The sequence below is a fragment of the Pristiophorus japonicus genome, chromosome 17 (assembly GCF_044704955.1).
Source record: "Pristiophorus japonicus isolate sPriJap1 chromosome 17, sPriJap1.hap1, whole genome shotgun sequence".
Lineage (NCBI taxonomy): Eukaryota > Metazoa > Chordata > Chondrichthyes > Pristiophoridae > Pristiophorus > Pristiophorus japonicus.
In genome coordinates, this window is record NC_091993.1 from 70,104,981 (window position 1) to 70,122,402 (window position 17,422).

Here is a 17,422-nt window from a genome sequence, read left to right on the forward strand (position 1 = left end):
GGTGTACTGGGCCTGACATCACTCCAGTGGTCAAACACCAGGGGTACTGGGCCTGACATCACTCCAGTGGTCAAACACCAGGGGTACTGGGCCTGACATCACTCCAGTGGTCAAATACCAGGGGTACTGGGCCTGACATCACTCCAGTGGTCAAACACCAGGGGTACTGGGCCTGACATCACTCCAATGGTCAAACTCCAGGGTTACTGGGCCCGACATCACACCAGTGGTCAAAGTCCAGGGGTACTGGGCCTGAAATCACTCCAGTGGTCAAACACCAGGGGTACTGGGCCTGAAATCACTGCAGTGGTCAAACACCAGGGGTACTGGGCCTGACATCACTCCAGTGGTCAAACACCAGGGGTACTGGGCCTGACATCACTCCAGTGGTCAAACACTAGGGGTATTGGGCCTGCCATCACACCAATGGTCAAACACCAGTGGTACTGGGCCTGACATCACACCAGTGGTCAAACACCAGGGGTACTGGGCCTGACATCACACGAATGGTCCAACACCAGGGGTACTGGGCCTGACATCACTCCAGTGGTCAAACTCCAGGGGTACTGGGCCTGACATCACTCCAGTGGTCAAACTCCAGGGGTACTGGGCCTGACATCACTCCAGTGGTCAAACACCAGGTGTACTGGGCCTGACATCACTCCAGTGGTCAAACACCAGGGGTACTGGGCCAGACATCACTCCAGTGGTCAAACACCAGGGGTACTGGGCCTGACAATCACCAGTGGTCAAACTCCAGGGGTATTGGGCCTGCCATCACAGCAATGGTCAAACACTAGGGGTACTGGGCCTGACATCACAGCAGTGGTCAAACACCAGGGGTACTGGGCCTGACATCACAGCAGTGGTCAAACACCAGGGGTACTGGGCCTGACATCACTCCAGTGGTCAAACACCAGGGGTACTGGGCCTGACATCACACCAATGGTCAAACACCAGGGGTACTGGGCCTGACATCACTCCAGTGGTCAAACTCCAGGGGTACTGGGCCTGACATCACACCAATGGTCAAACACCAGGGGTACTGGGCCTGACATCACAGCAGTGGTCAAACATCTGGGGTACTGGACCTGACATCACACCAGTGGTCAAACAACAGGGGTACTGGGCCTGACATCACACCAATAGTCAAACACCAGGGGTACTGGGCCTGACATCACTCCAGTGGTCAAACACCAGGGGTACTAGGCCTGACATCACTCCAGTGGTCAAACACCAGGGGTACTTGGCCTGACATCACTCCAGTGGTCAAACACCAGGGGTACTGGTCCTGACATCACTCCAGTGGTCAAACACCAGAGGTACTGGGCCTGACATCACTCCAGTGGTCAAATACCAGGGGTACTGCGCCTGACATCACTCCAGTGGTCAAACACCAGGGGTACTGGGCCTGACATCACTCCAATGGTCAAACTGCAGTGGTACTGGGCCTGACATCACACCAGCGGTCAAACTCCAGTGGTACTGGGCCTGACATCACACCAGCGGTCAAACTCCAGTGGTTCTAGGCCTGACATCATGCCAGTGGTCAAAGTCCAGGGGAACTGGGCCTGACATCACTCCAGTGGTCTAACACCAGGGGTACTGGGCCTGAAATCACTCCAGTGGTCAAACACCAGGGGTACTGGGCCTGACATCACTCCAGTGGTCAAACACCAGGTGTACTGGGCCTGACATCACTCCAGTGGTCAAACACTAGGGGTATTCGGACTGCCATCACACCAATGTTCAAACACCAGGGGTACTGGGCCTGACATCACACCAGTGGTCAAACACCAGGGGTATTGGGCCTGACATCACTCCAGTGGTCAAAGACCAGGGTTACTGGGCCTGACATCACACCAATGGTCAAACACCAGGTGTACTGGGCCTGACATCACACCAATGGTCAAACTCCAGGGGTACTGGGCCTGACATCACTCCAGTGGTCAAACTCCAGGGGTACTGGGCCTGGCATCACTCCAATGGTCAAACACCAGGTGTACTGGGCCTGACATCACTCCAGTAGTCAAACACTAGGGGTACTGGGCCTGACATCACTCCAGTGTTCAAACTCCAGGGGTACTGGGCCTGACATCACCCCAGTGGTCAAACACCAGGGGTACTGGGCCTGACATCACTCCAGTGGTCAAACACTAGGAGTACTGGGCCTGACATCACACCAATGGTCAAACACCATGGGTACTTGGCCTGACATCACTCCAGTGGTCAAACACCAGGAGTACTGGGCCTGACATCACTCCAGTGGTCAAACTCCAGGGGTGCTGGGCCTGACATCACTCCAGTGGTCAAACTCCAGAGGTGCTGGGCCTGACATCACACCAGTGGTCAAACACCAGGAGTACTGGGCCTGACATCACTCCAGTTGTCAAACACCAGGGGTACTGGGCCTGACATCACTCCAGTGGTCAAACACCAGGGGTACTGGGCCTGACATCACTCCAGTGGTCAAACACCAGGAGTACTGGGCCTGACATCACTCCAGTGGTCAAACACCAGGGGTACTGGGCCTGACATCACTCCAGTGGTCAAAGTCCAGGGATACTGGGCCTGACATCACTCCAGTGGTCAAAGTCCAGGGGTACTGGGCGTGACATCACTCCAGTGGTCAAACACCAGGGGTACTGGTCCTGACATCACTCCAGTGGTCAAACTCCAGGGGTACTGGGCCTGACATCACTCCAGTGATCAAACTCCAGGGGTACTGGGCCTGGCATCACTCCAGTGGTCAAACACCAGGTGTACTGGGCCTGACATCACTCCAGTAGTCAAACACTAGGGGTACTGGGCCTGACATCACTCCAGTGATCAAACTCCAGGGGTACTGGGCCTGACATCACTCCAGTGGTCAAACACCAGGGGTACTGGGCCTGACATCACTCCAGTGGTCAAACACTAGGAGTACTGGGCCTGACATCACTCCAGTGGTCAAACACCAGGAGTACTGGGCCTGACATCACACCAATGGTCAAACACCATGGGTACTTGGCCTGACATCACTCCAGTGGTCAAACACCAGGAGTACTGGACCTGACATCACTCCAGTGGTCAAACACCAGGGATACTGGGCCTGACATCACTCCAGTGGTCAAACTCCAGGGGTGCTGGGCCTGACATCACTCCAGTGGTCAAACTCCAGAGGTGCTGGGCCTGACATCACACCAGTGGTCAAACACCAGGAGTACTGGGCCTGACATCACTCCAGTTGTCAAACACCAGGGGTACTGGGCCTGACATCACTCCAGTGGTCAAACACCAGGGGTACTGGGCCTGACATCACTCCAGTGGTCAAACACCAGGAGTACTGGGCCTGACATCACTCCAGTGGTCAAACACCAGGTGTACTGGGCCTGACATCACTCCAGTGGTCAAAGTCCAGGGATACTGGGCCTGACATCACTCCAGTGGTCAAATTCCAGGGGTACTGGGCGTGACATCCCTCCAGTGGTCAAACACCAGGGGTATTGGTCCTGACATCACACCAATTGTCAAACACCAGGGATACTGGGCCTGACATCACTCCAGTGGTCAAACTCCAGGGGTGCTGGGCCTGCCATCACACCAATGGTCAAACACCAGGGGTACTGGGCCTGACATCACTCCAGTGGTCAAACTCCAGGGGTACTGAGCCTGACATCACTCCAGTGGTCAAACACCATGGGTACTGGGCCTGACATCACTCCAGTGGTCAAGCACCAGGAGTACTGGGCCTGACATCACTCCAGTGGTCAAACACCAGGGGTACTGGGCCTGACATCACTCCAGTGGTCATACACCAGGAGTACTGGGCCTGACATCACTCCAGTGGTCTAACACCAGGGGTACTGGGTCTGACATCACTCCAGTGGTCAAACACCAGGGGTACTCGGCCTGACATCACACTAATGGTCAAACACCTGGGTACTGCGCCTGACATCACTTTGTCATTTCTCCATTGTACAGAACTCATAGATGCAGAAAATATTTATTTAGTTGCAAATCATTTTAAAGTTCTGGATTGGTCTGAAGGTTTGTTTACAGTTACAGACTTTTCAAACTAAATAAGTATATTTTGTTTAAATCCTTTTTCCATCCTGTCTCACTCACTCAGGTTTAGTTTGTAATATCTGCGTTCAAGGCAGTTAAAATTTTGCATTAATGATGAGGTTTTTTATTCCACTGTCTGTCTGAGTTGCAGCTGGTATTGTGAGCGGATATTTTGCTACTATACAGGCTTTATTGGTGAGCATGTAATATCCAGATTGTACTGTGTCAGATCCGGTGATACTGATACTCAGGCAAAGCTCCTGCAGTGGGTACCGCAGCTTATACAATGCGCAAGGTGGAGAGGAAATACGGGTATTTATTGGGAGAAAGTGGAGTGTTCAAAAGTGTACTGTGTGATATCATTCGTGTCTGAATCTTTTAACGAGCAGGAGGGGACAAAAAGAAACACAGCAGAGAGAAAGGGGAGAGAAGCAGAATGGGAGAGTGATTGAGAGAAGGCAGAGAGAAAGGGAACAGAGCGATAGAATAATGGGGAGAGTGACTGAGAGAAACGGGAGACTAGCAAAAATAGCAGTGAGAGGGAAGAGTAACCGAGAATAATGGAGAGAATAGGGAAAATAATCGATAACAGCAGAAAAGAGAGTAACAGAAAGTGGGAATCACACATTAATTGAGTGAATTTGTGAAGGCACTGTGAGACTCTTGGAAACAATGGTGGGGAGCAAAGCATGAGATGTGGACAAGCAATAGGTTCGAGAAGGGGGAGAGAGAAACTGAAGGCTAGGCTATTGATCAACTCACTCACTGTGCTACTTGACACTGAAAGCGAGACGAATGTGGCTGAGGGGAAGATTGGGACAGAGATAGTGATATGTCTCTGTGGAAGGTAGAGGGGGCATCTTTCAAACCCGTGTGGAGAGTGCAGCAGTATGGGCGTTAATAGGGTTTCTGTTTGAATTCAATATTTTCTGTTATGTTTGAGAAGTGGGGCTGATGAGAAATTGCACAGAGAATGTCAGCTGTGGCTCAGTGGGCAGCACACTCACCTGAGTCACAAGGCTGTGGGTTCAAGTTCCACCCCAGACACTTGAGCACAAAAATCTAGACTGACACTGGAGTGGAGTGCTGTATTGTCAGAGGTGTTGTCTTTTGGATGAGATGTTAAACTGAGGCTCCGTCTGCTTTCTCAGCTGGACATAAAAGATCCCATGGCACTATTTTGAAGAAGAGCAGGGGATTTCTCCCTGGTGTCCTGGCCAATATTTATTCCTCAATAACATCACTAAAAAAATAAATTATCTGGTCATTAACATAGTACTGTTTGTGGGAGCTTGCTGTGCGCAAATTCGCTGCGCTGCGGCATTTCCTACATTACAACAGTGACTATAGTTCATTGACCGTAAAGGCCATGAAAAGTGCTATATAAATGTCTTGTTAATGTTTAGACTGGGTGAGTGCGCTATTCAAGAACTAGTCTGTGAAACATTTTGCAACTTATCTTTGCTCCTATTTAAAGTGGAGCAAAAAATTAAAAAACAATTGTAAATTCTCTCTGGGGTACTTTATTGAGCAATCTAATCCTTTACATGAAGGTACGTTAGGTTCATCTTGTTCTGTTTCTTCCTGCCTCTTATCTTGAGTGTTAGACAGGTCAATGGCCCTCTAATGCACATTGTTACACCAGTTAGCTCTGTTTTGCTATCTGACATCTGGGGCCTTACTCAACAGTCACTTTGGAATTTAGATTTTTCCATGTCTCGCGCCAACATTTAACAATATTTTGATTTGGTCAGCTTTTTCTTTTTAAGAGTGTCGTTGTTAGTGTTTGGAGGCAGTCCCATCAGCTTTTGAGTTTTCGGGCTTGGCCAGCACCCGCACCGAGGGCACTGTCTGGAGGACAGGGAGAAACCTGTTTTGACGTCTCCCATCTGACCCAGTGCTTGACACCAGAGTCAGAAAACATTCCGTTCTCCAGCACTCACATCCATCCCCTCAATTAGCATAAAAAGTCAGCAAAATTGCTCATGCACTTGGCTGCACTTCTGAAGCTGGTCTAATGGACCTCAGGCTTGTCACACTTATGGCTGTCCCAGACAGAGCTGGCTATCATCATGGGCTGTGCTGTCACGTCAAACCTTTGGCGTTTCATTTTTTTCTTAGTTCTGCAGTTCAGCCCCAGTCTCCTCCACAGCAACTCCCTCCCCTTCCCCTCCTCACCAGTCCACTTCCCTCCCGCGAGAGCCCCCTCAAAACCCCCTTCTCCACCTGCAAGCCAGCGAGTGACTAAGGACCATCTGATCTTCTTGGCTGTTCTGGGTGGGAATTGGACCGGCAGTGTTTAGATGAGGTCTGGGAGTTACAATACCCCTGGGTACAAAATGTAGGCCAGCAGGCAGGATTCACACTCGCCCCCATCCTCATTTTCTCCCCCACCCAATATCCGCTTGGGATTAAAATGAACCCATCCAACCTGGCTAGAATAAGGGATCTCGGGTTGTTGGCCCTGACTGCATTCACGTAAGGTGTTCGAAGAAATGAGGGCTGTCACTCTGCAAGTCCCTTGTTGGTATATTTGGCAACTCGCTGGGTGACCTCCATGGACTGGGGAGAGGCCCAGGTTGTGCCAACATTTAAAAAGGCAATAAATCAGAACCAGGAAATCACAGGCCCATTAGTTTGACCATAGTTGTTAGAAATAACCATTAGCGGTGCTCTGTATGACCACCTTTGACAGAGATGGGACTATTCGAGTCTCTCAACAAGGCTTCTGGACAAGAAGGTCATGCCTCGGCAACTTGATTGACTTGTTGGTGGCTTCGGGTAACCCAATAGTTGACATGTACACCTTTACTTTAAACAAAGCCTTCGACAAGGTGCCACGCAATAGGCTGCTTAATAAGGTTGAGTCCCCTGGGATCAGTGGGCAGATTTTTGAGTTGAATAAAGATCTGGTTACATTCTTGTAGACAGAAGTTTGTTACTAATAGTAGTGGTCCTGCGTGGGGACAGCTTACTAGTGGAGGCCCACAGGGATCATTGTTAGGACTTGTTGCTTTTCCCCACCTTTATCAATGATCTGGATGAAGGTGCTGCAAGAACAAGTTTGCGGATGATACAAAGATATGCGCAAACGTAACCTTAACCTTTTCAATGAGAAAAATAGAGTGCAGACAGAGCTAGATCTGATGGGGGAATGGGCCCATATTTGGCAGATATCACTTAATATAGATAAATGTAGCATTACATACATGGGGAGGGGTCACACCAAGCAGGTGTACACCATGCAGGGTAACATTGAATTACATAGAATTTACAGCACTGAATCAGGCCCAATAGGTCTATGCCAGTGTTTATGCATCACACAAGCCTTCTCCCACACTCTTTACTTAATCTCACCCTATCGATATATCCTTCTATTCTCTCCCTCATGTACTTTTCCAGCTTCCCTTAAATGCATCTCTGCTCTTTGCCTCAACCACTCCCTGTGGTAGCAAGTTCCACATTCTAACCACTCTCTGGGTAAAGAAGTTTCTCCTGAATTACTTATTGGATTTATTAGTGGCTATCTTATATTTATGGCCCTTAGTCTTAGATTCCCCACAAGCGGAAACATTTTCTGTATGTCTACCCTATCAAATCTTTTCATAATTTTAAACAACCACTATTCTTCACACAGGGCACTAGTTTTGTGTCATCTGTAGCTCAGTGGATAGCACACTCACCTGAGTCATAAGGTTGTGGGTTCAAGTCCCACTCGAGAGATTTGAGCATAAAAATCTAGGCTGACTGTCCGGTGCAGTGCTGAGGGAGTGCTGCATTGTTGGAGGTGCCGTCTTTCAAATGAGACATTAAACCAAGGCCCCGTCTGCTCTTTCAGGTGGACATAAAAGATCCTATGGTACAATTTTGAAAACGAGTAGAGGAGTTATCCCCGGTGTCCTGGACAATATTTATCCCTAAATCGCCATAGCAAAAACAGATTATCTGGTCATTATCACATTGCTGTTTGTGGGATCTTGCTGAGCACAAATTAGCTGCCGTATTTCCTACATTACAACAGTGGCTACACTTCAAATGTACTTCATTGGCTGTAAAGCGCTTTGGGGCGTCCGGTGATCATTGCAAAGTATGCACCCGTGAGTATGCTCACAGGTTTGTAGAGCTGTTGAATTTGGCTTAGCCTGTCATGTGATGTTTACAAGACTCAGTAAAACCCCAGTCAGTTAGGGGATCCACGATGAGGCAGGCGATTGTGAGCCTGGTGGATGAACTGCTAATGTGTAGTGTGATTGTTAAACCTTTGTTAATAAACCAACTAGTTCATAATAGTAATGTGTTGCTATGAATGCTTAAGAAAGAACCCATGAAGCAAATACATTACAGTCGTGAAAGGCGGTATATAAATGCAAGTCTTTCTTTCTTTTCTTTTTATTAGGTCAGCCCTCAGCCTTCTCTTTCCTAGAGCAAGTTGCTTGATGAAGGCTGTTAAGCAGAAGATTTGGGCGTTATGGAATGTGAATCTCTGAAGGTCCATGGCCAATGCTGTGAGACTATTACAAAAGCAAATAAGAATGTTGGGAAGTATTGCCAGGATGATTAAATACCAAAATAAAAAATATTACACTGTCCTTGTCGAAGGCCTTGGTTCGGCATCATCTAGAATATTGTAGAAACAGAAAATGCTGGAAACACTCAGCAGGTCAGGTTGCATCTGTGGAGAGAGAAACGGAGCTAACGTCTCAGGTCGATGACCAATTTGGAATATTGTATCCAGTTTTGGTCCTCTCACATGGTTGGTGATAGAGAGGCCCTCGAAATGGTTCAGAGGAAGTCAACGAGATTGCTGCCTAGTTTAAGGGTCCTTCGTTAGCAGGACAGGCTTAGAGAGTTAGGGCTTTTTAATGTAGAAAAGCAAAGATTTTGAGGAGATTTGATTGAGGTTTTTAAAATAATGAAAGGATTAGATTCGGTCCATGTGGACAGGTTATTAGAGTTGGAAAGGTTAGGGAGGACCGGGGACATGAGTTACTTGAGCATAGAACTAGATTAGATGTCAGAGATACTTCTTTTCTCTGGGAGTCGTTGACCTCTGGCACAAATGGCCAGCATGTGGAGCGAGTACAGGCTCGCTGCAAACAGACACTCAAATGGGAGCTGGAGCCCGAATTCCCGAGACTGGTCAACAGAACTATTTACAGGAGAATGTGTCCCTCAGTCACTGTGGTCCCCTATAGCTTGGTTCATTACCTTCAGGAGCCGGAGAGGAATTTCCACAGAGTCCTTTCCTAAATAGGCCTATTGTTTTTTTCCCTCTTTTTTGCTTCTCCCAGGTGACCAGTAAGTAGGTGGGGGGTGTGGGGGGTGAGGATGAAGGTGATTGCGTGGTCGGTAGGTAGAGGTGTGGTAGATGGGTAATAGGGTGACCGATAAGGGGGGTGTGGATGAAGGTGATGTTACACCCTGTAACTGGAGGACAGGCTCGAAAGACAGCTGGTCTTTTTACCAACGTTCCCTCGAAGCGCACAGTAATGGGAAAAGTCTCACACAGGCCGTTCACTGGCTTTTACATTGTAAATACCGCTCATGTGCAGATATTTATAAGGACCGGCACAGAACACAGCACAGCTTACAAGGAACATTGCTTTTTACTTGTCGCTTGTATATTTGTATGCTCGTAAAAATAATTTACTGGCCATGAAGTGCTTTGGAGTCCTGAGATCGCTATATAGATATAAATTCTTTCTTTCTTGTCTTTGCACTCGGGTTTCAAGGCGACGGTTGATGCTTCCACCTACTGCCGTGACTTGTTCTGCTCCACTTCTAACACAGCCGTTTATTATTTCAGGTTGAATTGATAGACTTCAAAGGGGAGAATTTAACGGACTGTGAAGATGGCGGCATCATCCGTAGGATTAAAAAGAAAGGGCAAGGTTATTCCACCCCTAATGAAGGGGCTACTGTTGAAGGTATGGTCTCAATTGTCATGTTGATTGGTAACTCGCAAGGAAGTGATAAAATAGCAATATATCTTTTCTTCATCTCTGTTGGTAAACAGTGTATACACACGTCAAAAACAGCTTGTGGGGAAAGCTGATCATTATTGTGAGTTTGCTCACAAAGCACAATTCCCACTGTTTTATGCATTGTTCCTCTGGGAAAAGTGCTGAGGGATGAATAATGGTAGCAAAGATGGAAAAAATAAAAGCAAAATACTGCGGATGCTGGAAATCTGAAATAGAAACAGAAAATGCTAGAAATACTCAGCGGGTCAGGCAGCATCTGTGGAGAGAGAGACAGAGTTAACGTTTCAGGTTAATGACCTTTCATCAGAACTGGAAGATGTTAGAGAGGAACAGGTGTTGATCAAATACAGAGCCGGGGTCAGGGAACACACATCATCATCATACGCAGTCACTCGGAATCGAGGAAGACTTGCTTCCACTCTTAACATGGATTCTTAGGTGGCTGAAAAGTCCAATATGAGAACCACAGTCTCTGTCATAGGTGGGGCAGATAGTCATTGAGGGAAGGGGTGGGTGGGACAGGTTTGCCGCACGCTCCTTCCACTGCCTGCGCTTGATTTCTGCACACTCTCGGCGACGAGACTTGAGATGCTCAGCGCCCTCACGAATGCGCTTTCTCCACTTAGGGCGGTCTTTGGCCAGGTCTCCCAGGTGTCAGTGGGAATGTTGCACTTTATCAGGGAGACTTTGAGAGTGTCCTGGTAACATTTCTGCTGCCTAACTTTAGCTCATTTGCCGTGAAGGAGTTCCGAGTAGAGTGCTTGCTTTGGGAGTCTCGTGTCTGGCATGCGAACAATGTTGCCTGCCAGCGGAGCTGATCAAGTGTGGTCAGTGCTTCAATGTTGGCCTGGTCGAGGATGTTAATGTTGGTGCGTCTGTCCTCCCAGGGGATTTGTAGGATCTTGCGGAGACATCGTTGGTGGTATTTCTCCAGTGACTGGCTAGTGGAGGTTGCCTTGCTGATGTTTAGCATAAGGCCCATGCTTTCATACACCTCAGAAAATACGTCGACTATGTCCTGGAGCTCAGCCTCTGTATGTGCGCAGACGCAAGCGTTATCCACATACTGTAGCATGGTGATGTGATAGTGTGGAGGGCAGGAATGTTTAAATGACCAAAAGTGATGGTGGTACAAGGCAAAAGGAGATGATAATGGGACAAGTATAGAAACAAAAGAAGGGTCAGAGGTGTAAATGGTTATAGAATATCTGAGAAAATGGGAGTGGTAAAAGGAAAAAATAAACCTTTTTAAGAACTTAGTAGTTACTTGTTAGTGGATGATGATGTCAGATGGAGAGAAACAAATGCAGCTTTCTACTGAAGTTATTCACAAAAGTAGTTATTTACTTCATGTCAGACACGCATGAACTGTGAAACAACAGGCCAGCTCTGCCGGTGAAACTCCCAACTAGCATTATTTTTAGCACAGTGCAAACCTGTGATCAGCAAAATAAAATGGGTCTTAATAGAGGGCTTTCACTTAGACAATGGATGCTGGGATAACCTGGTCTCCATAGCATTCTCTGGTTTTCTCTAATTGGAGAGCAAGCGAACATGAGACCTTGCAACTACAACCAGGTGGTTGAAGGGAGGAAAGAGGGAAAAGGAGACAGAGAGGAGAGAAATCATCATGCCATGTTTCTAGTGCACTGAAGGAGGCAGCATGGGCTCTACCTTCACACTGATGCAGGCAGAAGCTGTGTTTTCACTGACTTTTTATATCTCTGTAAAGCTGGAGAGGGTGGAGCTTCAGCTGGTCTTGAGACACCTTCGTTCATCACCCGCCACCCACTCGTTCCACCTTCAGGCTGATTTTTACTCATTAAAAATGACTGTGTGTCCTTTTCCAATCATTAAGTTGTGAGAGGTGAAACAGCAGGTACCAGAGTTTGCTTAACTTTTTGGTTGGGACTTTCCTCCAGCTGTTTTTATGCTGTAGCAGAAGTTATTGCTCCAAATGTGAGAGCGTCTCGTCCAGGGGATTTCTGGTACTTTATTGGCTTGGAGGTGAACCAACCAGGATACAGAACGTGATTGCCCTCCCGATGGGGCGCGGGAATCGTAGGCCCCTATTTCTTGAGTCCAAGACTTGTTGTCGCTGTCATGGTTGCTCCAGGTCAGCAATATAACGTTGTAGTGTCATAGCGGGTACAGGGACAGAGACCGTGTAATAAAGTACAGAGCTATGGTCCTTTGCGAGCCATACGACTGACACATCACGGATTATTTTACCAAACCACACTGCCATAGGTACAGGAGGAGACCGTTCAGTCCCTGGGGCCTGTACCGCCATTCAGTTAAGAACATAAGAAATAGGAACAGGAGCAGGCCATACAGCCCCTCGAGCCTGCTCCACCATTCAATAAGATCATGGCTGATCTGATTAGAACATCAATTAGAATATGCCTGATCTGTATCGTAACTCCATCTGTGGTTTCATATCCCTTAATACCCTTGTCTACCAAAAATCCATCAATCTCCGTTTTTAAATTTTCAATTGGCTCCCAGCCTCAACAGCTTTTTGGAGAAAATGTTCCCCGTTTTCCGCTGCCCTTTGTGTGAAGAGGTGCTTCCCGACATCACCCCTGAACGGCATGGCTCTCTCTTTAAGGTTATGCCCCCTCGTTCTGGACTCCCCAACCAGAGGAACTAGTTTCTCTTTACCTTAACTATCAACTCCTTAAACACCTCAATTAGATATTTAGATCACCCCTTAATCTTCTGTATTTAAGGGAATGCAAACTGTTCTCGTAATTTAACCCTTTTAGTCTTGGTATCGTTCTGGTGAATCTCCCAGGCGGAATACTGCGTGCGACGCACACCCGGTAGGCGCTGCCTGCGGATGAGGACAGGGCTCCCTGCCAGAAGAGTAGTCCTTTTATAAAACTAACCACCCCTGCCACCCCCACTTGCTCTACACTTTGATGAAGGTGTGACCCGAAATCTCAGCCCGAGCATTTTGCTGCTGTTTGCAGCTCGGGGAGCTGAACAAGAATGGAGAAGTGCTGTGGAATGCAGACTCGCAGTGGAGGAATGCTCATAGGAATTGTTTTTACAGGGTGATCATGTCTGTGTTGTGCAGAGTGAACGCCTCAGCCCAAGGCTCACACGCCATGGGGTAACTTGGCGTGCAACGAACAAATTGCATCCTTGCACCAATCGTATACTTACAAGGGCGACTACGTAACCAAAAGTCTTTCTGGGAATGATTCCCTTTAAAATCCAGAGGCTAGAATACCAACACGTTACAGTTTTAATTGTATTCTAGCAACATAAATCTCTCAAACAAGTGAATGATTGTTTTTTCAGTAGGATTAAGCAATATTAACAATGGAAGGTAATACAGGAGTCCCACCATTTCTCTGAAGGATATTATTTTGCTTACTCTACAGGAGTGGTTGATTTGAATCAGAATGTACAGAATGTTCTGAACCGGCGCTTTAGTCCACGCTCCCTGCCAATCTCCCGAAGTACAGTATGTTCTTGCCAGCACAAGTACCTCAAGGCAAAACTTAAATAAACTCGCAAAGATGGGGAAAAGAAAACACATAAAAATAGAAGCTGTGTTCTAATCTCTTCCTTCCCAACTGCAGATGCTTATAATCTTTCCTAATATGGGGAGAAAGTGGAGTTGCATTCAATGTACTGACTGAAGTCCCTATCCTTGTCCCTCTTGAACTGTTGTCCGGTATGACTAAGGAATCGTACATATCAGCAAGCCCATCATAGTTGTGGACAGTCATTTCCCATTCACAGTGACCTTTCCAGCGACAGTGTGACTAGAAGGTTTCATTCTGTCCAGCTCTGGTCATGAGCAATTAGTGAAAATAATGACTATTTCAAGTTTGCTTTTAAATGATTGTGTGTAGTTGTGGAAAGTTTTAGCGCTGCGTGATTTTAGAGCCAACAATTTGAGTTTTTCTTTGTGCTGGTGAGGGGAGCGGGACTGTGAGCTTTGCTTGTTTTCTCTCCTTATGCCTCCCAGCTGCCTTCGACACTGCTCCAATGTATGCAGTCTCTCCCCTCCCCCGCCGCTGTCTCATGGTTACACCCTTAACCACTCCATGAAGTACGTTACAAAATTGATTTTCCAATGGTTTGCGCCCCATCGATGATGGAGCCAGCTCAATGGGCGGTCAGGGGTTTAGGGCGGTGAATGCTTCTCACTGAATCACCACCAGATGCGGAGAGACTATGGGCCAAAAGCGGGCAAGAACTTTAAAGAAAGAAAAACTTGCATTTATATAGCTCCTTTCACAACCTCAGGATGTCTCAAAGCGCTTTACAGCCAATCATCATAGGCAGTCTCTCGGACTTGCTTCCACTCTTAACATGAGTCCTTAGGTGGCTGAACAGTCGAATACGAGAACCACAGTCTCTGTCACGGGTGGGACAGATAGTCGTTGAGGGAAAGGGAGGGTGGGACTGGTTTTCTGCATGCTCTTTCCGCTGCCAGCGCTTGATTTCTGCATGCTCTCGGCAACAAGACTCAAGGTGCTCAGCGCCCTCCTGGATGCACTTTCTCCACATTGGGTGGTCTTTGGCCAGGGACTCCCAGATGCCAGTGGGGATGCTGCACTTTATCAGGGAGGCTTTGAGGGTGTCCTTGTAACGTTTCCTCTGCCCACCTTTGGCTGGTTTGCCGTGAAGGAGTTCCAAGTAGAGCACTTGCTTTGGGATACTTGTGTCTGGCATGCAAACTATGTGGCCTGCCCAGCGGAGCTGATCAAGTGTGGTCAGTGCTTACTGACCAATGATGTACAACAATGCGATAAATGATCAGATGATCTGCATTTTTTAGGTGTTGGTTGAGAGTTAAATATTGGCCAGGACACTGGGGAGAACTCCCCTACTTTTCTTCGAATAGCGCCGTGGACCTTTTACATCCATCTGAAAGGGCAGACGGGACCTCGGTTTAACGTCTCATCTGAAAGACGGCACCTCTAACAGTACAGCACTCCCTCAGTACTGTATTGCAGTTTCAGCCTAGATATTTGTGCTCAAGTCTCTGAAGTTGGCCTTGATCTTCTGACTCAGAGGCAAGAGCCCCATCCACTGAGCCATGGCTGACACTTATTACAATAACATGGAGTTCGGTGCTGACATGTCTTGTTCATAGCAATAATGTGACGAATATATAATCTGCCCACGTATAACAGCTGCTGGAGATTGCTGGATTGAATGCTCACAGGAGGCTCACCTTTAAAGGTGACCTTTTTTGGCTTGGAGTTTTGAAGCAGCCAAGGGTATAATAATATGTTTTTTTAATGTTTGTCTAGCTCCAATTTATTTTTAGTGTTTATGCCAAGGCTTGTGGCGCAGTTTAAACTTGGACCATGGGCTTTCCTTTGGGAATATCTTCATACTTATGATGTTCAGAGGAAGAAGACCAGGAGCAGAGGGGCATACCTTGGAAAGGCTTTTCATTACCCTTTTGTCAAGTTTCAGGATTTTTGATCATTTTCTTTCTTTATGGAACGGATTTCTGGATTGAGTTAAGTGAATTCACACAGCAGAAAAAGTTTCTATCTACGCTATCAGTTCCTTTCAAAATCCTAAACACATCAATCAAATCACCCCTTAACCTATATTCCAGGGAATACAAGCCTCATTTATGTAACCACTCCTCATAATCTAACACTCGGAGCCCTTAAATCCAGATGAGCTACTTTGGGGAATGTCACCAATCACGATCTGTTTAAAGAATCTGTTGTCCCATTAGGCCAATTAGCCGGACGACCGGAGATATTAAGCAATGTACCATCTCGTTGCAGGTGACCAAGAAATGTTCACATGCATTGCTGTGAGGACAATTGTATTCATGGTGTGTGTGGACAACATACTCCTGGGAGAGGAGATAATGGATTCGCTTGATGGGCCTGTTGCCGAATCCCTGCACAGGGAGACACCAGAGACACCGCATATAGAAGCATAGAAATTTACAGCGCAGAAGGAAGCCATTTCTGCCCATTGTGTCCGCGTCGGCCGACATAGAGCCACACAGCCCTCAGTCAGCAGCCCTGAAGGTTACATATAAACCTATGAACAATGAACAATGGTGGAAAGATAAAGAGCACCCAGCCTAACCAGTCCGCCCCACACAACTGCGACACCCCTTACACCGCAACATTCTACGCTCCACCCCAACTGGAGCCATGTGATCTCCTGGGAGAGGCAAAAAAACAAATAAAAACCCAGGCCAATTGGGGAAAAAAATCTGGGAAAATTCCTCTCCAACCCATCCAGGCGATTGAAACGAGTCCAGGAGATCACCGGGGCCGTATTCGATTCCCTGCAGTACTTATCATCGTATCTGCGCCAGCCAACAGGAGGTTATCCAATCTAATCCCACTTACCAGCTCTAGGTCAGTAACCCTGCAGGTCACGGCACTTCAAGTGCCCATCCAAGCACCTTTTAAATGTGGTGAGAGTTTCTGCATCCACCACCCTTCCAGGCAGTGAGTTCCACACCTCCACAACCCTCTGCATGAAGAAGCTTCCCTTCAAATCCCCTCTAAACCTTCCACCACTCACCTTAAAACTATGTCCCCTCATAATTGACCACTCCACCAAGGGAAATAGACCCTTGCTATCCACTATATCCAGGCCCCTCAAAATTTTATACATCTCAATGAGGTCTCCTCTCAGCCTCCTCTGTTCCAATGAGAACAAACCCAGCCTATTCAATCTGTCCCCATAGCTAATATTTTCCATTCCAGGTAGCATTCTAGTAAATCTCCTCTGCACCCTCTCTAGTGCAATCACGCCCTTCCTATAACACAGAGACCAGAACTGCATGCAGTATTCCAGCTGTGACCTAACCAGAGTATTATATAACTTAAGCATAACCTTCCCGCTCTTGTATTCTATGCCTCGGCCAATAAAGGCAAGCATTCCGTATGCCTTCTTAATGACCTTATCCAACTGGCCTGCTACTTTCAGGGATCTGTGGACAAGCACTCCAAGTTCCCTTTGTTCATCTACACTATTAAGTGGCCTACCATTTAATGTGTATACCCTTTACTTATTAGCCCTCCCAAAGTGCATTACCTCACACTTCTCCGAATTAAATTCCATTTGCCACTGTTCTGCCCACCTGACCAGTAGACTGATATCCTACTGCAGCCCATGACTTGCCTCTTCATTATCACCCACACAGCCAATTTTAGTGCCATCTGCAAACTTCTTAATCATACTCCTTATATTCAAATCTAGATCATTGATGTATACCAAAAAAAGCAAGGGACTCAGTACTGAGCCCTGTGGAACCCTACTGGAAACATCCTTCCAGTCACAAAAACATAGATCAACCAGTACCCTTTGCTTCCTACCTCTAAACCAATTTTGGATCCTACTTGTCACTTTGCCTTGGATCCCATGGACTTTTACCT

General features: G+C 47.3%; 1 protein-coding gene across 1 annotated transcript in view; it reads left to right on the top strand.

Moving 5' to 3' along the window:
* The window catches only part of LOC139227783 (peptidyl-prolyl cis-trans isomerase FKBP5-like), a 472,122-nt gene that overhangs the window by 428,810 nt on the left and 25,890 nt on the right, over positions 1-17,422 (top strand). Inside the window, exon 4 of the mRNA XM_070858822.1 lies at positions 9,854-9,974. Within this exon, the coding sequence (XP_070714923.1) occupies positions 9,854-9,974 (121 nt within the window). The remainder of the gene's footprint in view (positions 1-9,853; positions 9,975-17,422) is intronic.